Source organism: Xenopus laevis, chromosome 3L, assembly GCF_017654675.1.
Source record: "Xenopus laevis strain J_2021 chromosome 3L, Xenopus_laevis_v10.1, whole genome shotgun sequence".
In the NCBI taxonomy this organism is placed as follows: domain Eukaryota; kingdom Metazoa; phylum Chordata; class Amphibia; order Anura; family Pipidae; genus Xenopus; species Xenopus laevis.
This window is the reverse complement of record NC_054375.1, coordinates 100,854,684-100,881,972: the sequence shown is the minus strand read 5'-3', so window position 1 is coordinate 100,881,972 and position 27,289 is coordinate 100,854,684. Positions and strand designations below refer to the sequence as shown.

Here is a 27,289-nt window from a genome sequence, read left to right as displayed (position 1 = left end):
GGATTTATTTCTATTACAACACAAAGCAATGGATCATTCAACAAAATTGCCATACACTTCTGTATTCTATTATTAATTTGCTAAAATTGATTGCTAATTTGATGTTGTAATAATTTTAATTTCATCCTTATTCTACTTTATTTCTCCTCTGTCACAACAAACTCTCTCTATCCTTACATAAGGATGGTAGCAGTTGTGCAATAGTGTAGCGTCTTTGCAGAAATCTCTTACGCAGATACTCAGATACTCACGCAGGGCACTCATCTGTATTACTGCATATTTTATGGAAACTTAAAGAAGTATTTTAGGGACTCCCTCAAAACATGCTGTGGATGTGCTGATTGTGAAATCAGCTTGTGTATGCAGTCACTGGTTAAACAGGCTGAAAGTGACCCTTAAGACAATCATCCATTCATTTAAAGATAAACAAAATGGCAGTGGCCCCTGTTCTTCTCTGCCATGGTTTTTAGAGTTAAGTTTGATAACAGCGAATATTGACATTGCTTGTCATTAATGCCTGTGCAATAATTACTAGCTGTGTAATCCAGCAATCCTTAAAACCAGCCCTTCACCCAAACCGTGAATAAACTCAAATTATACTATGAGCTTCCTAGGGACATCCTTTTTTCTTCCCTGTCCTTTAGTAATAGGTATAGTGTCTGCTAATACAGCAGCCTCAAATAGAAATTTTCACAACTTCACCATTCTTACTGCAAAAGAACCTTACTGCATCTTAAGGTGGAACTTAATTCTTTTAATTTAAATTAATTCCATCATGTTTGCTGGAAGACCTATTAGTCAATCAGAGAGTTTATTATATGGTCCCCGTATATATTTAGACATTGTATTACATGCCTCTCCAGTGGAAACAACCCCAACTTGGCCAGTTTTTCTTCATAACTGACACTTTACATTCCCTTTACCAGCTAAGTTGCCCTTCTTTGGACTCTATTCATATAAAGAAGAAAGTATACGTTTATTTTAATAGAATGCCTCACCTGAAAATGCAGATTCAATTTAATAACACAAACACCGCAGGTATAATGCAATATTAGTTATACGTACCACTATAAAATAAGGAACAGATTTCTTTTGAAGGCCCATTTTGATCTTATAATATTATACTTTTTAAATTAAAACCCTTGTGTATATTCCATTGTCCAGTGAAGAGGTACCAAATACCCCTGGAAAAGCAGTGAATCTTACTGTTACCATGCAGTGACATACAAATTGATATCTAAGCAAATATATTTCCTAAACTGGGAGGCATCTACATAATGGTGTCTGGTATGATGTGACTAGTATCCAGGCAATCACATGACATGCAGTATCTCCCTTGGGAGCCATACGAAGAGCTGTTTTTACTAGTATTTTGTACAAAATCATGCTAGTATAAAATAAATGTTAATCGTACCCAGCGGTGCTGCGTCAAAAAGGTGAGTTGCAAAACTCGCCTCAGACAGCAATGCCGACCAGGTTACCAAGGGCGGTAAAAAAAGCCACTCCTGTTACCTTTAAGAGCCGGATTTCTGCTTCCTAGTGCAAAAGAGTTGCAATTACTCTCTGCGCTATCAATGTGCCCCCCCCAGGACCCCCTCAAAAACAGGAAAACATATGCACTGGGGGTGAGGGGGCAGCATTGCAGGAACTGCAGGAACCTGTGTTTGGCTAGTTAAGAATCTTATATATTTTACTGTAATGGAATAGTTTTTAGGGTTTTTTTGGTAAAAAATATTTTTATATATTTTTTTAGGGCAACTTTAATTTCCTTATTTCTCAAGCTATAGATAATTGGATTTAACATGGGAAGGATCACTGTATAAAACACTGTTGCCATGCTCACAGTCTCAGTGGAAGATCTGGGTTTGAGATAAACATAAAGAACCGTACCATAAAGCAATGCAACTGCAGTTATGTGTGAGGCACAGGTTGAAAATGGTTTTTGTCTTCCCTCTGTTGTGTTAATCTTAAAAATTGCCATAAAAACAGAAATATACGATGCAAGAATAATTATAACTGAAGGCATTGTGACAGATGATGAGAAAACAAACAGGACAATTTCATTTGCGGCAGAGTCTGTACAGGAAATGCTCAGTAATTGTGGAAAATCACAAGCAAAATGGTGAAGGATATTAGATGCACAAAAGGAAAGATGAAACGTGCAAGAAGTTTCAATTAAAGAGTGTAAAAAACCAACAGTATAAGATGCTGCCACTAACCCTACACATGTCTTTTCCATCATAAATAAGGTATAGTTTAAAGGGTTGCAGATAGCAATATAGCGATCATAAGCCATAACAGCAAAAAGAACACATTCAGTGCTGCCTAAAGCAGAGAAAAAGAAGAGCTGAATAGCACAGCCACTATAGGAGATAGTTTTCTGCTCTGATACTAGATCTGCTAGCATTTTGGGCGTAATATCTGCTGAGTAGCAGAGGTCTAAGAAAGCTAAATTACCTATAAAATAGTACATGGGAGTGTGGAACTTGGAGTTGTGGTACACAAGAAATATTATTCCAATGTTTCCCACAACTGTAAAAATATATATAAGAAGAAAAAGGAAGAAGAGAAATGTTTGAAGGTCAGGCCTTCTGGAAAAGCCAGTTAGAATGAACTCAGTTACTGTGGAATAATTGGTGCCCATTATGCTATCCAGTCGGGAACAGATCCTGAGAAATAAAAGAATAGAATTTAAATTTCAGTACAATGCTGAGCCTATACAAAGTCACGGAATAACAAAACATCAACAGACCAATACTACAGATAAGCCTTGGCATGTAATATTGCATTTTATAGCTTTTTGTTTTTTATACAACATCACAATTAGGAGCAGGATGATTTTTATATATGCATATACAATAGTTTGTATTATTTTGGAAAAGCATAGCCTTCCGAAATACTCATTATTCTCTGCCGATTGCACAAAAGAATACATACAGTACATTAAATTGAGCTTTGAAGATGTTAAAGTGCATTAATGTAACGTGCCCAGTAGAGGTCAGCAGATGCACAATTTTGAATTGCTAGAGTAGCCCACAGAAACTAAAGCAAGTGCCTGTTTGGTAATTATTGACTCACCATTGATTAAAAATTGAATTTGTAAACCCAACAAAAGTCTACCATTTGCAAAATTACACTTCATTAGCCATCTGCCTTCATTACTCAAATGAACTCATCCCCTGTCAAGGTGCTGATATAATGCTTCTAACAGATTAATGCTTTTTTAGTGGTGTATTTTTATTGTTTGTTATTTATCTGTAGGGCTAATGTGAAACTCTTTTTCATATTACATTTTTAACAGGAGCGTAACAACAGCGCACTAACTCCCCCCATCCAAAAAATATTTGAAGGGTCCAGCGGGCATAGGGACTCCTGCATGCGCACCCCCAACACCCCACACACACACTCGCTCGCTAAGACTCAAGCACATCAATTTAGGGAAAAAGGAACCAGCAGGGAGGGGGATTTCAACACTATAGGAGGAAACAGACCCTGCAGTTCGGGGCCCCCTTTTCCCCAGGCCCCCCCACAACTGAGGGGTCTGCTTCCTTTATAATTACTCCAGTGATTTTAACTTATTGCAAATAGCCTTGCTTAAAGGAAATAGAAAGCCTCATAAGTAATGAATGTACAGTTGCTCAGACTGCTTTTCTAATAGCACCATCTACTGGTTTAAATGCAGCTGTCTACACTGGGGGAAAAGAAAACGATTTTCCTGATAAATTAAGGTTATTGCTCACCACATCTGTAAAGTTCTAATAAATTAGCTATTCAGATTTAAATACCTATATAAATATTTAAGGATTAATTAAGGTATGTTGTACATAGTAAATCCAGCTTGGGAAGAAGGAATTGATCTTTACTGGGTAAAATCTGTTCTTTAATCAAAGATTAGGTCAATTTAGATGCTCATGGGAGATATAGTGCAGAAGATGTGTTACGTGCAGCACATGGGTTATCAAGTCCTGTAAATAATGAGTACTGGCATATGATTCAGACTGATTCAACCACACCCTCCAACATTTCCTTTCCACATCCCATATTTACCAGGAGATATTGCAGGGATATTACAGGGATGGCCAACCCTGGGCTGTCAGTGAATTGAAGAAATAAAGTATGTACTTTTTAAACAACCTAATAAACAACCCTCCCCTACCTGAAGCCTTTGTTAAGATTTGAGTTAAAGAGCAGCATATTATACACAGGGCTTTTCAGAGGACTGGTAAATTGTTTAGATTATACTCCCAAAAACAGGGTTTGTCCTCGTTTAGTACAAGAAATAACATAACTACAATTAAAGTGAAATAATGTATGTCAGCACAAGCCCCATTCATTGATTTAATTTTAAAAAAGGATATACGGCCTTTCCCCCATTAAATAAAATTGCAAGAAATGGATGTAAACAGCAGTTAAGTTTGAGGAAATGAACAATGTAGCAATGCCTTTTAGTACAGATATACATTCAAAAAATCATCTTATTCTGATCAAGAAGTACCATTTCCTGCTCTCTTTCTGCGGCTTCAGCTTCCATTCTTTGGCTGTCATTCGCTGGCTTTGCTTCTGCTGCTTTTCTGCATTTCCCAGCTTCCCTAGCTTACTTAACAAAAGATAGAGTAACCTTCTAGTCATTTGCCAGAATGGACAGATGGCCATTACAAAGCATGGTTACTTATAAAATAATAAATGAATGGCCCTAACAGATTAATTTCTGACCTGAGCAAGGGGTCTTTGGTCACCTCAAGTTGCGTTCCACCTGTATTCGGCACTTGCTTCTGCTAAAACAAGTAGGAAATACAGCACTGGAATGCATGAAAAACCCAGCGCAGAGGAATTAAAATGCCCTAATGTTAGAGTCCTATAGTAATTTTGGCCCATTCTTTCAAGCAGATATGGCACAGGTTGTTGTTACGTGCCCAGTCCATGCTCATAAAATGCAGTGCCACAGAATGATGCTTTCTCTCTCTCTCTGTCCATGTATATATAAACATACATACATAAACATATGTATTACATCTACTAGGTTTGTGCAAATGTTTGAAAATTATAAGAAAACAAAATGTGAAGAATTTTGTATAGAAGAAGAATTTTTTTTTGTATTTAGCGTTTTAATTTATTGGAAGTAAATTTTACTTACACTGCATCCTGGGAACTTGGAAATGTCTCTCATGTTCTAAGGTTTTTACCTTGACTCAATCTGTATCTATTTAAATAATGACTGCTTGTTAAGGACTTTGTTTTAATGAGCTCTAATTATCCTCTAATTATACCTGTGGTATCAGTTGTAAGGCAGATGTTAGATCAGAATTAAACTAATTACTTAAAAGTCATAATATATAATAAAAACAATTTGATCTCTACATCATAGGTCATATAGAGCTATTAATTATTACCACAAAACTGTGATAAGATATACACAGGACCGATACCAAATTTTTAAATTCTTATGCTGTAGGATAAGAATTTTAGGACATTTTAGGACATCCTCCGACCATTTGGATTTTCTTACATGCAGCTTTCACTTTGTCGGTTGCTAGAACAAATGTATGTGAAATTGATGGACAAACTGTGATTCATTCTGCACTCTCCCAGTGTTAGGGGCCTTGCGGCTCCAATTGCAGACAAGTCCTGACCAAGGAGGAAGCACTCGGGTTAAAGTCCAGCTCATGGTAGCCAAAGGGTTTAGAATAAGCATAGTCAGGATTCACGTGGCAAAGGATCATAGTCAGAGTCACAGCAAGGGGTCAAAAGTCCAGGAATCAATAATACACAAATTATGGAGCACCCAGAAACACTAGTGAACGTGACCTATAATCAGGCATTGAATCCGTGACCTTGGCCTCCTTTTATTTTGAATTTTCTTACCAGATGCAGAGCAACTTCAATGTGCTGGCCCCGCAACTCATGTTGCCGTTGGGCGATCCTGACATCCAGTTATCTGCCTCAGCTGTCATTGGTCAGGAGGCTTGCCTCTTTACTCAGACCTTCTCCATACTCCCTCCTCCAGATGCTGTCAGCCCTCCTGCATGCATTATAAGTACTCCTTCCATCTCACCCAAACATTCTTTGGAACCCTAACCCTAAATGTCTTAGGGCACAGAAAGGATTCCAGAACAAGGGAAGAGAGTGGAAAAAGAACCAGCATGGAGAAGCATGAGGACACCAGAAGGCATGTAGGCTCAGGAAGAAGAACCAGTGGACAGATGAAGGGGCAGAGGTGAACAGTGATGCCAACTTTCCCACATTCCTGGGAGTTACCTGGTTTTGGAGCCCTCCCCCTGCATTCCCGTCAATATACGATATTGTCCCTTGCTTTTACAGTTTCCCTGTTAGTTCCAATTGTGCATGTGCAGTGTATAAGAGAAAGATCCTGGTTTAAGATGTGTGCATGTGCAGTGTATAAAGTGTTATGTAAAGCTAGGCCACATCCATTTGTTGTTGGCACACAGATCATATAAAAATCTCTCTAATGCTTTATTTAACATTAATGTCCAGACCTGTGAACCATTAATTAAAAAGGGCCAAAACACTATCATAGCTGCTTCTGTTCGCATAGACAAGCCTCCTTTACACTGTGAGCCCACAGCCTTTCACTCCCTCACATGGAGCTTTGAGAGATTACGACTATTTAATACCATCTAATGTTCACTTTTCTAACTTTTGGTTTCTCACTTTGGGTTCACTCTAAAGTAGGACCATGCCTCAGGGTCTGACTTGGCTGGAAGTACACCAGGAAGATACTCAATGAACCCTGTCGACCCAGGCCCCTGAGGTGACAGCCCAGGAGAAACCGGTTTCTGTGGATTCTGGCAAATGGCAGAAAGGCTGCTGTAATGTGCCATAGACAGTCAATATTTATTGGGCTGGCTGGAGGCTGTTTGAGCCTCTGTGCACCTGAAATGTTAGGGCTTATGTTGAATCTCAGTTCAGACCTGGACCCAGACACCCCACTCCAACACTGCCCTGCTTATATGAACACATGTTTTATATATATATATATATATATATATATATATATATATATATATATATATACACATACATATATATATATACACATACATATATATATATATATACATACATATATATATATATATATATATATAGTCAAATACAAGAGGTCCTCTGCACTCAACCCATTATCAATATATTTAAGACAGACATTTTGTGCATACTGCTACTGAAAAATGCCTTACCCTTTAAACACAGGGATTGTTTGTCCATATATTGCAATATATTACTTTGAAAGCAGCTAGTAAGTTAAAAGCAGCTAATAAATCAATAAAGCAGCTAATAAATCAAGGTGCTTTATTCACAAAATCATCTCCAAAGTTTCGGTCCTCTCTGGGACCTTTTTCAGGATAAATGACATGTGTGCAAGTGAATACTTAAATACATTTCAAAATTGGCGCCAAGTGTGATGTCATGACTTAGAAAAAAACATTACAGGCAATTTAAAACATTTGTACAGATGTGAATGTAATTATAATACATACTTTCCACCACTAGGTGTCGCTGTTGTGCCAGCAGAAGATGTGCTCAGATAAAGTGAAACAAAAGTGTCCATATAAGTATCCATTCCAGGAATGTCCATGTAATCTGTAAATTTATACAAATGTATCATTTTGTTGCTGTATTGACTGGCAAGAGATACCAATAAAAAATGATGGCTTACTTTGATCATTCAGTGTCAAATACTTATTTCATAACATATCAAATGTCATACTTCTTGCAGCGCACAGGGACAGCTATGGGATCAAAAGTAGCTTCTACATATGCGAATACATTCATTTATGTGTATGAGAATTAATGCATTTTAAGTCATGCCCTATTCAGAAGATATGGTGCCTTCTATAGGTGCTATATCAATGACATCTTCTTTGTATGGTCTGGCTCGATTAAAGAGTTAACAAACTTGGTAGAGCACTTGAACTGCATCAACAGTCCAGTTAAGCTGACATTAAACTACAGTATGGACAGCATTGAGTTTCTTGACGTTAAGGTGTACAAAGTAGAGAATACTCTGCAAACTTGTATATATGTAAAACCCACTGACAGGAACACACTAGTGCACTAGTAATCATCCCAGACATTTACTGGACTCACTACCGAGATCACAGCTACTAAGGGTGATACGTATTAATAGTGAGGAAGATAAAAGATTGGAAGATGTGAACACTATGTGTAAAAAATTCCTACTCAGGGGTTACCCGAGTGCCCTAATCAGTGAAGCTAAAGACTGGGCATTGAATCTCAGTCGGGAGGAAGTTTTGTCAGAGGCCAACACAGGACGTAAGAAACCTGAGAATAAAGACATGTACTATGTTTGTCAATATGGGGAATGTTCTAGCTATATGCGAGAATGTGTGTTGAAACATTGGCCTTTGGTTAAGAGCGACGATAGCATAATCAAGAAGTTGCCCAATAGACCAAAATGTAGCTACCGCAGAGGGAGCTGATTGAAAGAAATTCTAAGCCCCTCTGACCCTGTTGCAAAGTACATTAATCCACAGGCTCAACATTTCCTATCGGCAAGACCAGGAGTATATAGATGCACAGGCTGTGTGATGTGTAGCAGCCTAATCACTGGTGATCACTTTTTACATCCACATACGGGCAAACGCTACGCTATTAAACAAAGGATGACCTGCATGACCACTTTAGTAGTGTACATTATAAAATGCCCGTGTGGGCTAATCTATTGTGGCAAAACCATCAGAATGCTCAAAGAACGCATAGCTATGCATAGAGCTAGTATCAGGGCCGCCCTAGACCCAGAGAGGGAGAGGAGAGGGCAAAGGGTTAAAAGCAGGATATTTCCCAGCAATTAGTGGCCCGCCATTGGGCTGAAGCGAAGCATAGACCCGCAACGTTAAGGTGTATGCCAATAGAGCATGTGCCAGCCAAGACAGGAGGGGGTGACATCGATAAAGCCCTTTTAAAAAGAGAAGCCTTTTGGATACATGAGTTGGACTGTGTGGCACCTAAAGGGCTTAATGGTCAGCTGGTGCTGAGTTGTTTTCTAACCTTAGAAGTTGCTCTTCGCTTTTTACATCGTGTAATGACAGACTCGTATTTGATACCATATTACATGAAGATGATATAGAATTATATGAAATAGATTTAATGACATTTGATATGTTATGAAACAAGTATTTGACACTGAATGATCAAAGTAAGCCATCATTTTTTATTGGTATCTCTTGCCAGTCAATACAGCAACAAGATGATACATTTGTATAAATTTACAGATTACATGGACATTCCTGGAATGGATACTTATATGGACACTTTTGTTTCACTTTATCTGAGCACATCTTCTGCTGGCACAACAGCGACACCTAGTGGTGGAAAGTATGTATTATAATTACATTCACATCTGTACAAATGTTTTAAATTGCCTGTAATGGTTTTTTCTAAGTCATGACGTCACACTTGGCGCCAATTTGGAAATGTATTTAAGTATTCACTTGCACACATGTCATTTATCCTTGAAAAAGGTCCCAGAGAGGACAAACGTTGGAGATGATTTTGTGAATAAAACACATTGAATTATTTCATCAAAAGGAAAGAGTGCGGGTCCATTTACTGGAATATATCATAAAGCCTTGACCAACGCACCACCATTGACAATCCAAATCCGGGAGGAGTGCGCTCACTGTACTAACAATATATATATATATATATATATATATATATATATATATATATATAGTCCTCCAAGAAGCCAGCACTCTCGAAAAATAGCTTTTGAACGCCTGGGTGCAGCATCGACAATTTCGAACTCCACATGCACAAATAAGATCCGCACTCACAGGACTTATGAAAATTATAGAAAATTTATTGCAAGAGTCTAACGTTTCGACCTCATCCGAGGTCTTTTTCAAAGTAACAAATACTAACACACAAATGCTTTAAGTACCTAGATTGGCGGGAAAAACTGGTACTTGGCCAATTAAAGATGACGTGTCCACCTCATCATTAAAGCACGAAAAATATACATATCCCAGTCAACATAAATAATAAAAAAACATTACACAAAAATAAAATACAGTATAACAAAACCCACACACTAATACAATGTTAAAAACAATTAAAACCAAATATTCAGTAACATTATATATCACTTCCCACTTGTTGCCATAATTGCTACATAGCTGTTACTTGTTACGAAAAATATAAGTTTGAAGAAGAGTGGAAGGTCTGTTCAGGGGTTCCAGCTACGTTTGTAATTTGATGTTACTATTCTAATATCTGAGACTGGATAACAGCACTAAATTACTGTAAAATTCTAATGGCCGTCATATAACCCATCTCTCTACCGCTCAGTGTCATTCCAGCCCAAGGGCTCGCCCACCATCAGTAATTTATAGTGAGGACATAGAAAATGTATCTATCATAAATATACTTATTATTAATTAGTATGCACTAATGGGTCAGTACCATACCAAATAAGGGGACATATGTTTATTCAAACCCAGTGACCTATATCTACATGACATGATGTTCAAACAAATACTCACTCTATATGTGTGTCAGGCAGTATATATCTATTACACCAACGATCCTCCGTGTAAACCCATACTCGGATTAAAAAATCAATAAAATATCATTGTGCAGTTAAAGATATATTCATAAATGTGAATGCCCCAACTCATATAATTTAATCAATAACGCTCCTCGGTGTGTTACAATAATAATCAATAGAAATATGTTAAATAAACCTAAAAATGGAAAAATGAATAAACAGTAAAGGGAAAAAATAAAGGGAATAAAGTATATGGAGTAAAGGGAAAAAAATATATTTAATATGCCCCTAGTGTCCAAAATCCATAATCCCGATCGTGATAAATTAATCAATCTTCATTAGCCCCAAAATGTCAAAAGATGAATGAAAAAAGTCATACTGTAATAGGTATAGATCCGAAAACAGAATGTCCTCTGCTCGGCTGCTGACTCCCCCCATAGATGAATCAGATAACAGTGGATGTTCCTCTTCAATCAATTATAACACGGCAAAGACACATCGCGGCGAGGAGAGCACAACACCCACCCCCGCAAGTGGGCGCATCCGGAGGGACACAGCGCAGCAGGGTCAGGCCCAACGCGGGAGCAGCCGCAGGAGGCCGTTGCACCGCAAGACAATCACAGCGCTGGCCATCGGCCATCTGCAGGACCAGGCCCCCCGTTGGTAAGTGTCCACATATTTAAAAATTTAATTTGCTAACTGCTCTCAGTCCAGACCACCCCTCCAACCGCGGATAGTGGATGTAGTAAGATCATGCTGGCGGCTCTCGGTCCGGATCACCTATCCAGCTGCGGGCAATAGATGTAATTAAAACATGCTTACGGCACTCCATCCGGATCACCTCTCCAACTGCGGGTAGCAGGTGTAGTGAGAAAATGGAAAAACTCACAGACAGTTCCATGTATCGAGTAGCAAGTCCCCTTTACAGACCATTAGAGACCTCTGGGAGCAATCTCGGAACGTCAGTCCAAATTGTGTTAACCAAGCAAATCCAAGTATTAGCATTTTGGTAAATTCATTGGTTTTCATATTTCAAAACTCACGGGTGCAAGGCTTAAATTAATCCAATACAGTCCTCCAAGAAGCCAGCACTCTCGAAAAATAGCTTTTGAACGCCTGGGTGCAGCATCGACAATTTCGAACTCCACATGCACAAATAAGATCCGCACTCACAGGACTTATGAAAATTATAGAAAATTTATTGCAAGAGTCTAACGTTTCGACCTCATCCGAGGTCTTTTTCAAAGTAACAAATACTAACACACAAATGCTTTAAGTACCTAGATTGGCGGGAAAAACCGGTACTTGGCCAATTAAAGATGACGTGTCCACCTCATCATTAAAGCACGACAAATATACATATCCCAGTCAACATAAATAATAAAAAACATTACACAAAAATAAAATACAGTATAACAAAACCCACACACTAATACAATGTTAAAAACAATTAAAACCAAATATTCAGTAACATTATATATCACTTCCCACTTGTTGCCATAATTGCTACATAGCTGTTACTTGTTACGAAAAATATAAGTTTGAAGAAGAGTGGAAGGTCTGTTCAGGGGTTCCAGCTACGTTTGTAATATGATGTTACTATTCTAATATCTGAAACTGGATAACAGCACTAAATTACTGTAAAATTCTAATGGCCGTCATATAACCCATCTCTCTACCGCTTTTTTTTAGGTCAGTCTCTATTAAGTCACGTATTTCGCAACATAAATCTACCATTAAATCAGGCAATTTGGCGTTGCCACTTTCTAGACATTTTAAAGAATTTGGCCATACGGTCGACCAGTTACGATTCATGGTGTTGGAAACTGTACCTCCACTTAAGAGAGGACGGGATCGGGAACTGAGATTAAAACAAAGGGAAGTTTGGTGGATTAATAAATTAAATTCACTCCACCCACATGGTCTTAATAGAGACTATGATCTATATCTGTTTCTTTGATAATTGAAGGATATCAGAAAAGATGTGTTTAGTAATTGCCTATGTATATATATCTGTAAGGCTATGTACATTTTATGCAGGTTACAGGGTGGAAGCCCTACAGAGAGTATGAACAAGAATGCACTATGTCACTTCCCCTGCTGGACTATAAAGGACGCTATGGACTTTGTATGCACTTTTACACCATTGTTTCACATGGCTTGAGAAAGAGCCTTTTCGGCTCGAAACGTCGCTTCTATGTATGTGCACATATATGGTGATGTAACTGTTTTACCATTTAATACAAAATATTGAGCATTTATGGCGAGTGCTGTTTCTTAATCAAACTATATATATCATGGAGGACTGACCAGAGACCTCATGGGACGTGCACCGCAAAGATACTGCAAAGCGTGAGTGCTGTTACTAACATTTGTATTATATATATATATATATATATATATATATATATATATATATATATATATATATATATATATATATATATATATATATATATATATATATATATATATATATATATATATATATATATATAATACAATACACAAAAGCCATGAATATCCTGTAAATTATACCCTTATAAACGGTGAGTTCTGATGTCATCAGTTATAAACGGTGAGTTCTGATGTCATTTCTGTCACATGACTCACCGAAACTTGTGTATTATAATAAATAAAGTACCCCCAGTTGCAAAATATGAGGATATTAGAAGTTACCTCGGAGTTTCCTGACCTGTATAAAAACACTCGGCCTTCGGCCTCATGTTTTTACATGGTCATGAAACTCCTCGGTAACTTATAATATCCTTATATTTTACAAAAGGGGGTACTTTATTCAATATATATATATATATATATATATATATATATATATATATATATATATATATATAGACAAATACAAGATTCCTCTGCACTCAACCCATTATCAATATATTTAAGACAGAGACATTTTGTGCATACTGCTACTGAAAAATGCCTTACCCTTTAAACAAAACAGGGATTGTTTGTCCATATATTGCAATATATTTAAGCTGGCCAACTACGTCAAAGTCATCCCATATCTGGCCAGTCCTATGCTCAAATTTTCATTTGATTCATTAAGAATTCTATGGTTTCATTATACATTTTATAAAAGGGACGAATGCGTTTTACCTGCAACTTACTAGCTGCTTTCAAAGTAAAACTCCCAAACTTGGCTGCCCTTTTATTAGACACCAGTGGGATCACCTGACTATAGTTGGAGGGGGTGGGAGCTACAACATGGAGCTGGTCACTGCTCTTGTAGAACTATAACAAACAAGGGAAAGTTGTGCTCACCACTAGTTTTTAAAATCATTAGGCGGGGGTGCAATGAGGGTGTGACCACAAAATACATATAGACAAATACAAGATTCCTCTGCACTCAACCCATTATCAATATATTTAAGACAGAGACATTTTGTGCATACTGCTACTGAAAAATGCCTTACCCTTTAAACAAAACAGGGATTGTTTGTCCATAAATTGCAATATATTTAAGCTGGCCAACTACTTCAAAGTCATCCCATATCTGGCCAGTCCTATGCTCAATTCTCATTTGATTCATTAAGAATTCTATGGTTTCATTATACATTCTATAAAAGGGACGAACACGTTTTACCTGCAACTTACTAGCTGCTTTCAAAGTAAAACTCCCAAACTTGGCTGCCCTTTTATTAGACACCAGTGGGATCACCTGACTATAGTTGGAGGGGGTGGGAGCTACAACATGGAGCTGGTCACTGCTCCTGTAGAACTATAACAAACAAGGGAAAGTTGTGCTCACCACTAGTTTTTAAAATCATTAGGCGGGGGTGCAATGAGGGTGTGACCACAAAATACATATAGACAAATACAAGATTCCTCTGCACTCAACCCATTATCAATATATTTAAGACATTCTCTGTCTTAAATATATTGATAATGGGTTGAGTGCAGAGGAATCTTGTATTTGTCTATATGTATTTTGTGGTCACACCCTCATTGCACCCCCGCCTAATGATTTTAAAAACTAGTGGTAAGCACAACTTTCCCTTGTTTTTTATATATATATATATATATATATATATATATATATATATATATATATATAGTGAATAAAGTACCCCCTCTTGTAAAATATAAGGATATTATAAGTTACCGAGGAGTTTCATGACCATATAAAAACACGAGGCCGAAGGCCGAGTGTTTTTATACAGGTCATGGAACTCCGAGGTAACTTCTAATATCCTCATATTTTGCAACTGGGGGTACTTTATTTATTATAATACACAAATTTCAGTGAGTCATGTGACAGAAATGACATCAGAACTCACCGTTTATAACTGATGACATCAGTACTCACCGTTTATAAGGATATAATTTACAAGATATTCATGGCTTTTGTGTATTATATATATATATATATATATAAAATCCACTGGCCCGGTGCACACAGAGCACAGATGAATGCCTAGGTTCTGGAACAATCAATCATAATATCAAAACAGTAAGGGATCCGCACTTATAGGTCTTGTGGATCGCTCTAGGCTCTAGGTACGCACAGCCTAGGGGTGCCCGCGCTGCAAATCCCTCCCTGACTACATTGTAAATAAAAAGCATGGTGCCTTGCTCTCTAAATTGTGCTTTACACCAGGTCTGGACTGAGATTCAAAATAGGCCCTGGCATTTTAGGTACACAGAGACCTAAACAGGCCAAACAGCAGCCCAAACAGCCCCTACCAGCCCTATAAATGTGGCAACTTACAGCAGCCCCTCTGGCAGAACCCACAGATTGGCAGTCAGAGGCTGCTTTGTACACTGCACATGCAGTTTTATATAATCTCTTATATATTTACTAGTAATTCATTTGCCCAGTGTGAGTTCTATAAAGCTTGAGTTGGGCTTTTTACCCTTTGAGAATATAAAAGTGCAGCCCTGCAAGCTGTTTTTTTACTGTTCCAGTTTTCAAAGTAATTTTTCTTTTGTAAACAACACATGCATTATTTTCGTGTTGAATCCTACTTAAAAGAAGTAAAACATGATGATCATAAACCTTCCTCTGCAAGAACAGTGGCTGTCTACATGAGGAGCATTTGCACTAACACTGCACCACGACTGAAACAGAATAATGGTCTTTTCATACACTAATGTCTCTAAAACACTTCATTTCCCAGAATGCAGCACTATGGTCATGTGGTAGCTTGCAGCTAATCACTGTTGTGTCTGGCTGACTGAGCTTGAGGCGGAGCCTGTATCTGAAATCTGTCGTCTTTTCTGAACGGTGAGTGTGCTGTGATTCTTTGATGTTACAGCTTATTAAGGGAAACTGTTTTGCACACTGTGTGCTGAGTACTTTGATTTATCTATTGGAGTGAAGTGCCATTATCATACTGAGCTGAATTCTAGGCTGAACGTTCCCATAGCTGGCTGGGTTTAAGGAGGAGAAATACAATGCAGTGCAGAGTGAGATCTTTTTTAGTATAGTTCCCATGTATTTTGCTAGTGTGCACTGCTTTTCATATGGTCACTGAATGCTGATAAAGGTATGGAATGTGTTATGCAGACAACATTGACTTTTCCTACTGAATCATATTTAAACAATTTAGATTTTTCTATGGATTTGGTTGTTCTCTATAAGTAGTAGACTGTACCATACTGATCCATAACAATCTGACAATCTCTAAAATTCTCTGCTGGGATAGATCTGGGCTATGATAAATCTGGGTTGGACTTGTGTACAATGTACTAAACTAAAAGGGCAAAGATTTTTTAAAGGTGTGCCGGTTTAAAGATTTGTATGTATGTGTGTATGTATATATATATATATATATATATATATATATATATATATATATATATACATACATACAATACACAAAAGCCATGAACATCCTGTAAACGGTGCGTTCTGATGTCATCGGTTATAAACGGTGAGTTCTGATGTCATTTCTGTCACATGACTCAATAAACTTGTGTATTATCCTATATAATAATCTTCAAGTGTCTCTGCGTCCAGTCCCTGTGTCCGTGGAATTGCGCTACTGCGCATGTGCCCCACGGACCGTCTCTGGCGAATTTACGCTAGCGGCCCATGTGCCCCAGGGACCTCTAGCTTCCGTGTAGTCGCGACGCCAATCTCGCGTGATGAGATTTGCGGCTAAGGGATTTGGTGTGAGAGCTTTTCGGGAGGTGTAAGTATCGCTGTGGGACTGCGGGCTGGGTTGGGAAATACGGGACTGTTGGGCAGCATACACTTCCCTGTATTACCCTGACCTGTAGACTCCTGCTGCCAAGCGCCCGCCTTCCCCGGACTCTCTCCCTACTGAGCTCGCCCACCCGCTCCGCTATCCCCGGGCTCAATTGCCTCTGTGTCCCCCCAAACACCAGCATGCATAGCGGCACTGACATAAGCTCCGAGACGGGACACTTAATGGCGGCAGCGCTACAGCCCGGTTTTCGCGCCGGTTGCTGTGGTGTGTGGCGGCTCCATGTGCGCAGCTGCTTCTTAGCCTCGGTCAGTGCCACAGTCCCGCAACTCTGCCGCTCCCACACGCGCTAACATGGACCCCAACATCCTGATCGAGGCCCTGCGGGGCACCATGGACCCGGCCCTGCGGGAGGCGGCCGAGAGACAACTCAACGAGGTGAGAGTGGGGTCTGGCCCGGCCTGTCTAACACTTCCCCGGGCCTGTCTAACACTGGAACCCACAGTTCTTATCCCTTCTCTGTGTGGCAATAGGAATGTGTGGGAAACACTTATGTCTTCTTTTCCAACTGCCCCCAAATAACGTCTGTTCCCTCCCCTGTCTGTCACACTGCCCCCCAATAATATCTATTATATGTCTGTATATCCCTGTCACACTGCCCCCCCAATAATATCTATTATATCCCTGTCACACTGCCCCCCAATAATATCTATTATATGTCTGTATATCCCTGTCACACTGCCCCCCCAATAATATCTATTATATCCCTGTCACACTGCCCCCCCAATAATATCTATTATATCCCTGTCACACTGCCCCCCAATAATATCTATTATATCCCTGTCACACTGCCCCCCAATAATATCTATTATATGTCTGTATATCCCTGTCACACTGCCCCCCAATAATATCTATTATATGTCTGTCACACTGCCCCCCAATAATATCTATTATATGTCTGTATATCCCTGACACACTGCCCCCCAATAATATCTATTATATGTCTGTATATCCCTGTCACACTGCCCCCCAATAATCCTATATAATAATCTTCAAGTGTCTCTGCGTCCAGTCCCTGTGTCCGTGGGATTGCGCTACTGTGCATGTGCCCCACGGACCGTCTCTGGCGAATTTTCTACATATGTTCTAGCGCCCGTTAATTTAACGGGCTTAATGTCTAGTAATAAATAATGTACCCCCAGTTGCAAAATATGAGGATATTAGAAGTTACCTCGGAGTTCCATGACCTGTATAAAAACTCTCGGCCTTCAGCCTCGTCCTTTTATATGGTCATGAAACTCCTCGTGACTTATAATATCCTTATATTTTACAAGAGGGGTACTTTATTCACTATATATATATATATATATATATATATATATATATATAGTGAATAAAGTACCCCCTCTTGTAAAATATAAGGATATTATAAGTTACCGAGGAGTTTCATGACCATATAAAAACACGAGGCCGAAGGCCGAGTGTTTTTATACAGGTCATGGAACTCTGAGGTAACTTCTAATATCCTCATATTTTTCAACTGGGGGTACTTTATTTATTATAATACACAAGTTTCAGTGAGTTATGTGACAGAAATGACGTCAGAACTCACCGTTTATAACTGATGACATCATAATTCACCGTTTATAAGGATATAATTTACAGGATATTTATGGCTTTTGTGTATTATAAGTTAATAAGTTTTAACCGTGCACCCGAATTATATACATTTTCTGTACACAATCCAAAGCTTCTTTCTGCCTTTATGTTCTGAAAAATTGTTTATATTTACAGCTGTAAGGTGCTCAATGTTGGCTCTGCTGCAATCATGAGCTTCCATATAATATACACAAATGCTTGATGAAGGGGCTTGCCCCCGAAACATTTGCTGGGATCTCCCCTTAAATAAAAGAAAAATCTCGGATTTTTTGCAAAAGCATTGAATTAAGTGTGCCTTTGTTTCTATTTTTGTGTATATATACTGTACATCTGGCCTTGGAGTGTGTATACTCAGTATTATGACTGTATATATATATATCTGACCCCACTGTAATAGAAAACATTTTGCAGAGTTACCAGGACACTTGAAAATTACAGATCCAATGTATCTTTGGTAGACTCTCTTTTCTGTCAGATCTTTTAGAGCTAACTCAATAACTAATTCTAGCACAAAAAAGTCAAACAAAATAATTGATATTGATGCAAATCAAAAATTATTTTTTATCTTGCAAGCAGGCTTTTAGTTCCCACATGAAATAATAAAACATATTTCTAGCTACCTATGAGCAGCTGCTACCAACCTCCCTTTGACAGAGCATTTTTAATAAGGAGAACCTAAAAATAGACCAAAACTGTAAACAGAATGGGACTTCTCTCCAGGCAAGGCCGGAACTAGGGGTAGGCAGAAGATACTCATTACTATGGCTCAGTGTTAGGGGGGCACTAGGCACATACCTTTTCCATCACCTAACCTTAGTCCAGGCCTACTTCCCATTATGGTAATAGTAATTAGGAGTGCTCTACCTTCATTAAACCCGTGTGGGTCTCAGGTGCTGAACTGGAAGACCCTCGCCTGCTTTTTGGGTACACTTCACATCCAGAACAAAAATCCAGCAGCACACTTGAATTGATGCAATAATCCGTAGTGTTTATTAGCCCATATGTTTGTTCATATATAGGCTAATAAACACTACGGATTATTGCATCAATTCAAGTGTGCTGCTGGATTTTTGTTCTGGATACTTCCCATTATGGGGCATTGGTGTTGTGCTCCAGGCAGTCAAAGCATGCACGCTCCTGTTGGTGCATACGTGTGCTCTCTTGTGTGTTTATTTTCTTGTGTGCATGCACGCCAATAGTGATGCAGCTGACTGGGTTGCCTTGAACTCCTGGCACTGTCTCTAGGACTATTATCAGGTTTTTTGTTGGTCAGCGTATGGCCAGTGTTTGGTTCTTACCAGATCCCAACAAATGTCACTGTTAAAACATTTAAATCAGAATGTGTTTTTTTTTATATTAAAATGCATACGATTATACTACACAAAAAAAACTGTGTACAGAACAGAATCTGTATTATTAGAATTGTTTGCATATTCATGTTTATGAAATATAAAAACATTTCAGAAATTAACAAATAAAACGTTTTCTAGAGTTTTCCAGAGCTTTAACATCACATGACTTTAAGAGATTCCATTTGATTTGTCTGAACACTTGCAGTTCAGCCGAACTACGTATGATTTGTTGAGATTTAATGGTATCTCAAAACAAATTCAGAATTCCATATATGTCAATTATTAGTATAACTTTCTAGAAAATCAAATACATTTTGTTAAGAGTTGATGCATTTTATTGGCAATATGGAGCAAAAATAGCAGAACCAGAGGACATGGGTAATTTTTTTCCTTTTATCTTTGAAATCCAGAAAGTACTACTATGAAATAAAAAAGTTGCAAATAAGTGTATTACACATCATACTTTGTAATAGGTAATTATATTAAAGCATTACACATAGGTCAGGGTTATTATCAGGAGTGTTAGTGTATTGTTACAGTGAGTATAGTGTATGTTATGTAAGGCTGCAAGCAAATAAGAACATTTATAAATTACGTTTCTATAGCAGCGCTGTCCAACTTCTCTGGTACCAAGGGCCAGAATTTTTCTGGCCTATAAAGTGAAGGGCTGATAATTCAAGCCAGTGTTAGCCACTCCCTGTTTTAAAACACACCCACATTAAACCACACCCGTATTACTACAAGACCATATCCACATTAATGGTTGTTGCTCTCTGCAGGGATATCACTCATATGTAAAAAAAAAAAGTTGTCATACTAAGACTTACCCATCCATATGCCTCCTCATTCCCTGTGGATAACACAGCACCACCCCAGCAAGTGATTTAACACCTTAGGGCCCATACCAACAATTTTCAAATGCTAACAAATCCCCAGAACATACTCTTACCCCTCTGTACTGCATACAATGACACAGTGCTTCTGCTCCATCTGCATTTTGTATGAGGTGTGAACAGGTGAACAATGTGGGCAGTTTCATTCTAAATCTCAGGTGTGAACAGTACAGGTCTTTGCAGGCATGAACAATAGAGGTGTCACAAGTGTGCACAATGCAGGGGGAAATAAATAGCAAACACTGGTATTATAGTTCCTAATAACTTTTCACTTCCTGCTGGTATCATAGCTCCCCATGTACAGCATCCATATTTGTGCAAAATCACACCTCCCCGTCGGGGAATTGAACCCCGGTCTCCCACGTGACAGGCGGGGATACTCACCACTATACTAACGAGGACTGGTTGTGTAAAGTTTTTTGTCATTTTTCCAGTAGGCTACCATTTGGTTAGAAATATTGTACATATGTGGATTTATGTTTGACACTGACACATATCCTGAAAAACTCACAATAGGTGAAAAAACCCACTAGTAGTAAATGCTGTAAATAGTAGCTCCCCATGAACAGCATCCATATTTGTGCAAAATAACACCTCCCCGTCGGGGAATTGAACCCCGGTCTCCCGCGTGACAGGCGGGGATACTCACCACTATACTAACGAGGACTGGTTGTGTAAAGTTTTTTGTCATTTTTCCAGTAGGCTACCATTTGGTTAGAAATATTGTACATATGTGGATTTATGTTTGACACAGACACATATCCTGAAAAACTCACAATAGGTGAAAAACCCCACTAATAGTAAATACTGTAAATAGTAAATACTGGTATTATAGTTCCCAGCAACTTTTCACTTCCTGCTGGTATCATAGCTCCCCATGTACAGCATCCATATTTGTGCAAAATCACACCTCCCCGTCGGGGAATTGAACCCCGGTCTCCCGCGTGACAGGCGGGGATACTCACCACTATACTAACGAGGACTGGTTGTGTAAAGTTTTTTGTCATCTTTCCAGTACGCTACCATTTGGTTAGAAATATTGTACATATGTGGATTTATGTTTGACACAGACACATATCCTGAAAAACTCACAATAGGTGAAAAACCCCCCTAATAGTAAATACTGTAAATAGTAAATACTGGTATTATAGTTCCCAGCAACTTTTCACTTCCTGCTGGTATCATAGCTCCCCATGTACAGCATCCATATTTGTGCAATATCACACCTCCCCGTCGGGGAATTGAACCCCGGTCTCCCGCGTGACAGGCGGGGATACTCACCACTATACTAACGAGGACTGGTTGTGTAAAGTTTTTTGTCATTTTTCCAGTAGGCTACCATTTGGTTAGAAATATTGTACATATGTAGATTTATGTTTGACACAGACACATATCCTGAAAAACTCACAATAGGTGAAAAACCCCACTAATAGTAAATACTGTAAATAGTAAATACTGGTATTATGGTTCCCAGCAACTTTTCACTTCCTGCTGGTATCATAGCTCCCCATGTACAGCATCCATATTTGTGCAAAATAACACCTCCCCGTCGGGGAATTGAACCCCGGTCTCCCGCGTGACAGGCGGGGATACTCACCACTATACTAACGAGGACTGGTTGTATAAAGTTTTTTGTCATTTTTCCAGTAGGCTACCATTTGGTTAGAAATATTGTACATATGTGGATTTATGTTTGACACAGACACATATCCTGAAAAACTCACAATAGGTGAAAACCCCCACTAATAGTAAATACTGTAAATAGTAAATACTGGTATTATAGTTCCCAGCAACTTTTCACTTCCTGCTGGTATCATAGCTCCCCATGTACAGCATCCATATTTGTGCAAAATAACACCTCCCCGTCGGGGAATTGAACCCCGGTCTCCCGCGTGACAGGCGGGGATACTCACCACTATACTAACGAGGACTGGTTGTATAAAGTTTTTTGTCATTTTTCCAGTAGGCTACCATTTGGTTATAAATATTGTACATATGTGGATTTATGTTTGACACAGACACATATCCTGAAAAAATCACAATAGGTGAAAAACCCCACTAATAGTAAATGCTGTAAATAGTAAATACTGGTATTATAGTTCCCAGCAACTTTTCACTTCCTGCTGGTATCATAGCTCCCCATGTACAGCATCCATATTTGTGCAAAATCACACCTCCCCGTCGGGGAATTGAACCCCGGTCTCCCGCGTGACAGGCGGGGATACTCACCACTATACTAACGAGGACTGGTTGTGTAAAGTTTTTTGTCATTTTTCCAGTAGGCTACCATTTGGTTAGAAATATTGTACATATGTGGATTTATGTTTGACACTGACACATATCCTGAAAAACTCACAATAGGTGAAAAAACCCACTAATAGTAAATGCTGTAAATAGTAGCTCCCCATGAACAGCATCCATATTTGTGCAAAATAACACCTCCCCGTCGGGGAATTGAACCCCGGTCTCCCGCGTGACAGGCGGGGATACTCACCACTATACTAACGAGGACTGGTTGTGTAAAGTTTTTTGTCATTTTTCCAGTAGGCTACCATTTGGTTAGAAATATTGTACATATGTGGATTTATGTTTGACACAGACACATATCCTGAAAAACTCACAATAGGTGAAAAACCCCACTAATAGTAAATACTGTAAATAGTAAATACTGGTATTATAGTTCCCAGCAACTTTTCACTTCCTGCTGGTATCATAGCTCCCCATGTACAGCATCCATATTTGTGCAAAATCACACCTCCCCGTCGGGGAATTGAACCCCGGTCTCCCGCGTGACAGGCGGGGATACTCACCACTATACTAACGAGGACTGGTTGTGTAAAGTTTTTTGTCATCTTTCCAGTACGCTACCATTTGGTTAGAAATATTGTACATATGTGGATTTATGTTTGACACAGACACATATCCTGAAAAACTCACAATAGGTGAAAAACCCCACTAATAGTAAATACTGTAAATAGTAAATACTGGTATTATAGTTCCCAGCAACTTTTCACTTCCTGCTGGTATCATAGCTCCCCATGTACAGCATCCATATTTGTGCAAAATCACACCTCCCCGTCGGGGAATTGAACCCCGGTCTCCCGCGTGACAGGCGGGGATACTCACCACTATACTAACGAGGACTGGTTGTGTAAAGTTTTTTGTCATTTTTCCAGTAGGCTACCATTTGGTTAGAAATATTGTACATATGTGGATTTATGTTTGACACAGACACATATCCTGAAAAACTCACAATAGGTGAAAAACCCCACTAATAGTAAATACTGTAAATAGTAAATACTGGTATTATAGTTCCCAGCAACTTTTCACTTCCTGCTGGTATCATAGCTCCCCATGTACAGCATCCATATTTGTGCAAAATCACACCTCCCCGTCGGGGAATTGAACCCCGGTCTCCCGCGTGACAGGCGGGGATACTCACCACTATACTAACGAGGACTGGTTGTGTAAAGTTTTTTGTCATTTTTCCAGTAGGCTACCATTTGGTTAGAAATATTGTACATATGTGGATTTATGTTTGACACAGACACATATCCTGAAAAACTCACAATAGGTGAAAAACCCCACTAATAGTAAATACTGTAAATAGTAAATACTGGTATTATAGTTCCCAGCAACTTTTCACTTCCTGCTGGTATCATAGCTCCCCATGTACAGCATCCATATTTGTGCAAAATCACACCTCCCCGTCGGGGAATTGAACCCCGGTCTCCCGCGTGACAGGCGGGGATACTCACCACTATACTAACGAGGACTGGTTGTGTAAAGTTTTTTGTCATTTTTCCAGTAGGCTACCATTTGGTTAGAAATATTGTACATATGTGGATTTATGTTTGACACAGACACATATCCTGAAAAACTCACAATAGGTGAAAAACCCCACTAATAGTAAATACTGTAAATAGTAAATACTGGTATTATAGTTCCCAGCAACTTTTCACTTCCTGCTGGTATCATAGCTCCCCATGTACAGCATCCATATTTGTGCAAAATCACACCTCCCCGTCGGGGAATTGAACCCCGGTCTCCCGCGTGACAGGCGGGGATACTCACCACTATACTAACGAGGACTGGTTGTGTAAAGTTTTTTGTCATTTTTCCAGTAGGCTACCATTTGGTTAGAAATATTGTACATATGTGGATTTATGTTTGACACAGACACATATCCTGAAAAACTCACAATAGGTGAAAAACCCCACTAATAGTAAATACTGTAAATAGTAAATACTGGTATTATAGTTCCCAGCAACTTTTCACTTCCTGCTGGTATCATAGCTCCCCATGTACAGCATCCATATTTGTGCAAAATCACACCTCCCCGTCGGGGAATTGAACCCCGGTCTCCCACGTGACAGGCGGGGATACTCACCACTATACTAACGAGGACTGGTTGTGTAAAGTTTTTTGTCATCTTTCCAGTACGCTACCATTTGGTTAGAAATATTGTACATATGTGGATTTATGTTTGACACAGACACATATCCTGAAAAACTCACAATAGGTGAAAAACCCCACTAATAGTAAATACTGTAAATAGTAAATACTGGCATTATAGTTCCCAGCAACTTTTCACTTCCTGCTGGTATCATAGCTCCCCATGTACAGCATCCATATTTGTGCAAAATCACACCTCCCTGTCGGGGAATTGAACCCCGGTCTCCCGCGTGACAGGCGGGGATACTCACCACTATACTAACGAGGACTGGTTGTGTAAAGTTATTTGTCATTTTTCCAGTAGGCTACCATTTGGTTAGAAATATTGTACATATGTGGATTTATGTTTGACACAGACACATATCCTGAAAAACTCACAATAGGTGAAAAACCCCACTAATAGTAAATACTGTAAATAGTAAATACTGGTATTATAGTTCCCAGCAACTTTTCACTTCCTGCTGGTATCATAGCTCCCCATGTACAGCATCCATATTTGTGCAAAATCACACCTCCCCGTCGGGGAATTGAACCCCGGTCTCCTGCGTGACAGGCGGGGATACTCACCACTATACTAACGAGGACTGGTTGTGTAAAGTTTTTTGTCATTTTTCCAGTAGGCTACCATTTGGTTAGAAATATTGTACATATGTGGATTTATGTTTGACACTGACACATATCCTGAAAAACTCACAATAGGTGAAAAACCCCACTAATAGTAAATACTGTAAATAGTAAATACTGGTATTATAGTTCCCAGCAACTTTTCACTTCCTGCTGGTATCATAGCTCCCCATGTACAGCATCCATATTTGTGCAAAATCACACCTCCCCGTCGGGGAATTGAACCCCGGTCTCCCACGTGACAGGCGGGGATACTCACCACTATACTAACGAGGACTGGTTGTGTAAAGTTTTTTGTCATCTTTCCAGTACGCTACCATTTGGTTAGAAATATTGTACATATGTGGATTTATGTTTGACACAGACACATATCCTGAAAAACTCACAATAGGTGAAAAACCCCACTAATAGTAAATACTGTAAATAGTAAATACTGGCATTATAGTTCCCAGCAACTTTTCACTTCCTGCTGGTATCATAGCTCCCCATGTACAGCATCCATATTTGTGCAAAATCACACCTCCCCGTCGGGGAATTGAACCCCGGTCTCCCGCGTGACAGGCGGGGATACTCACCACTATACTAACGAGGACTGGTTGTGTAAAGTTTTTTGTCATTTTTCCAGTAGGCTACCATTTGGTTAGAAATATTGTACATATGTGGATTTATGTTTGACACTGACACATATCCTGAAAAACTCACAATAGGTGAAAAAACCCACTAGTAGTAAATGCTGTAAATAGTAGCTCCCCATGAACAGCATCCATATTTGTGCAAAATAACACCTCCCCGTCGGGGAATTGAACCCCGGTCTCCCGCGTGACAGGCGGGGATACTCACCACTATACTAACGAGGAAAGGTTGTGTAAAGTTTTTTGTCATTTTTCCAGTAGGCTACCATTTGGTTAGAAATATTGTACATATGTGGATTTATGTTTGACACTGACACATATCCTGGAAAACTCACAATAGGTGAAAAAACCCACTAATAGTAAATGCTGTAAATAGTAGCTCCCCATGAACAGCATCCATATTTGTGCAAAATAACACCTCCCCGTCGGGGAATTGAACCCCGGTCTCCCGCGTGACAGGCGGGGATACTCACCACTATACTAACGAGGACTGGTTGTGTAAAGTTTTTTGTCATTTTTCCAGTAGGCTACCATTTGGTTAGAAATATTGTACATATGTAGATTTATGTTTGACACAGACACATATCCTGAAAAACTCACAATAGGTGAAAAACCCCACTAATAGTAAATACTGTAAATAGTAAATACTGGTATTATGGTTCCCAGCAACTTTTCACTTCCTGCTGGTATCATAGCTCCCCATGTACAGCATCCATATTTGTGCAAAATAACACCTCCCCGTCGGGGAATTGAACCCCGGTCTCCCGCGTGACAGGCGGGGATACTCACCACTATACTAACGAGGACTGGTTGTATAAAGTTTTTTGTCATTTTTCCAGTAGGCTACCATTTGGTTAGAAATATTGTACATATGTGGATTTATGTTTGACACAGACACATATCCTGAAAAACTCACAATAGGTGAAAAACCCCACTAATAGTAAATACTGTAAATAGTAAATACTGGTATTATAGT

General features: G+C 39.0%; 2 protein-coding genes and 21 non-coding genes across 24 annotated transcripts in view; 1 reads left to right on the top strand and 22 right to left on the bottom strand.

Annotated features, from left to right (window-relative positions):
• Positions 1-1,690: 1,690 nt before the first annotated feature.
• Positions 1,691-5,903, bottom strand: LOC108710606 (olfactory receptor 5F1). The gene is made up of 2 exons (XM_018251722.2): positions 5,863-5,903; positions 1,691-2,669 (listed from the first exon to the last, which is right to left on the bottom strand). The coding sequence occupies exons 1-2, from the start codon at positions 5,901-5,903 to the stop codon at positions 1,691-1,693; spliced, it is 1,020 nt and encodes a 339-aa protein (XP_018107211.2).
• Positions 5,904-15,691: 9,788 nt separating this feature from the next.
• LOC108711339 (zinc finger protein 789) overlaps positions 15,692-27,289 on the top strand; it is a 23,901-nt gene continuing 12,303 nt past the window's right edge. Inside the window, exon 1 of one of the 2 annotated variants that reach the window (XM_018252979.2) lies at positions 15,692-15,773. The gene's annotated coding sequence lies outside the window, so the exon portion shown is untranslated. The remainder of the gene's footprint in view (positions 15,774-27,289) is intronic. The other variant, XM_041586724.1, reaches the window with a different exon arrangement.
• trnad-guc lies at positions 20,932-21,003 on the bottom strand. The gene has a single exon. It is a non-coding gene; the product is annotated as a tRNA-Asp (tRNA).
• Positions 21,197-21,268, bottom strand: trnad-guc. Its single transcript has one exon. It is a non-coding gene; the product is annotated as a tRNA-Asp (tRNA).
• Positions 21,513-21,584, bottom strand: trnad-guc. Its single transcript has one exon. It is a non-coding gene; the product is annotated as a tRNA-Asp (tRNA).
• On the bottom strand, positions 21,829-21,900 carry trnad-guc. Its single transcript has one exon. It is a non-coding gene; the product is annotated as a tRNA-Asp (tRNA).
• Positions 22,145-22,216, bottom strand: trnad-guc. The gene has a single exon. It is a non-coding gene; the product is annotated as a tRNA-Asp (tRNA).
• Positions 22,461-22,532, bottom strand: trnad-guc. Its single transcript has one exon. It is a non-coding gene; the product is annotated as a tRNA-Asp (tRNA).
• trnad-guc lies at positions 22,777-22,848 on the bottom strand. The gene has a single exon. It is a non-coding gene; the product is annotated as a tRNA-Asp (tRNA).
• Positions 23,042-23,113, bottom strand: trnad-guc. The gene has a single exon. It is a non-coding gene; the product is annotated as a tRNA-Asp (tRNA).
• trnad-guc lies at positions 23,358-23,429 on the bottom strand. Its single transcript has one exon. It is a non-coding gene; the product is annotated as a tRNA-Asp (tRNA).
• On the bottom strand, positions 23,674-23,745 carry trnad-guc. Its single transcript has one exon. It is a non-coding gene; the product is annotated as a tRNA-Asp (tRNA).
• Positions 23,990-24,061, bottom strand: trnad-guc. The gene has a single exon. It is a non-coding gene; the product is annotated as a tRNA-Asp (tRNA).
• trnad-guc lies at positions 24,306-24,377 on the bottom strand. The gene has a single exon. It is a non-coding gene; the product is annotated as a tRNA-Asp (tRNA).
• trnad-guc lies at positions 24,622-24,693 on the bottom strand. Its single transcript has one exon. It is a non-coding gene; the product is annotated as a tRNA-Asp (tRNA).
• trnad-guc lies at positions 24,938-25,009 on the bottom strand. The gene has a single exon. It is a non-coding gene; the product is annotated as a tRNA-Asp (tRNA).
• trnad-guc lies at positions 25,254-25,325 on the bottom strand. Its single transcript has one exon. It is a non-coding gene; the product is annotated as a tRNA-Asp (tRNA).
• trnad-guc lies at positions 25,570-25,641 on the bottom strand. The gene has a single exon. It is a non-coding gene; the product is annotated as a tRNA-Asp (tRNA).
• On the bottom strand, positions 25,886-25,957 carry trnad-guc. Its single transcript has one exon. It is a non-coding gene; the product is annotated as a tRNA-Asp (tRNA).
• On the bottom strand, positions 26,202-26,273 carry trnad-guc. Its single transcript has one exon. It is a non-coding gene; the product is annotated as a tRNA-Asp (tRNA).
• trnad-guc lies at positions 26,467-26,538 on the bottom strand. The gene has a single exon. It is a non-coding gene; the product is annotated as a tRNA-Asp (tRNA).
• Positions 26,732-26,803, bottom strand: trnad-guc. Its single transcript has one exon. It is a non-coding gene; the product is annotated as a tRNA-Asp (tRNA).
• trnad-guc lies at positions 27,048-27,119 on the bottom strand. Its single transcript has one exon. It is a non-coding gene; the product is annotated as a tRNA-Asp (tRNA).

Excerpts from the sequence above, each read along its gene's own strand:
- LOC108710606 (XM_018251722.2), bottom strand. The coding sequence starts at position 5,903 with ATGAGTTGCGGGGCCAGCACATTGAAGTTGCTCTGCATCTG. Across the intron at positions 2,670-5,862 it reads TTGAAGTTGCTCTGCATCTG|GATCTGTTCCCGACTGGATA; the intron begins GTAAGAAAATTC and ends TTTATTTCTCAG.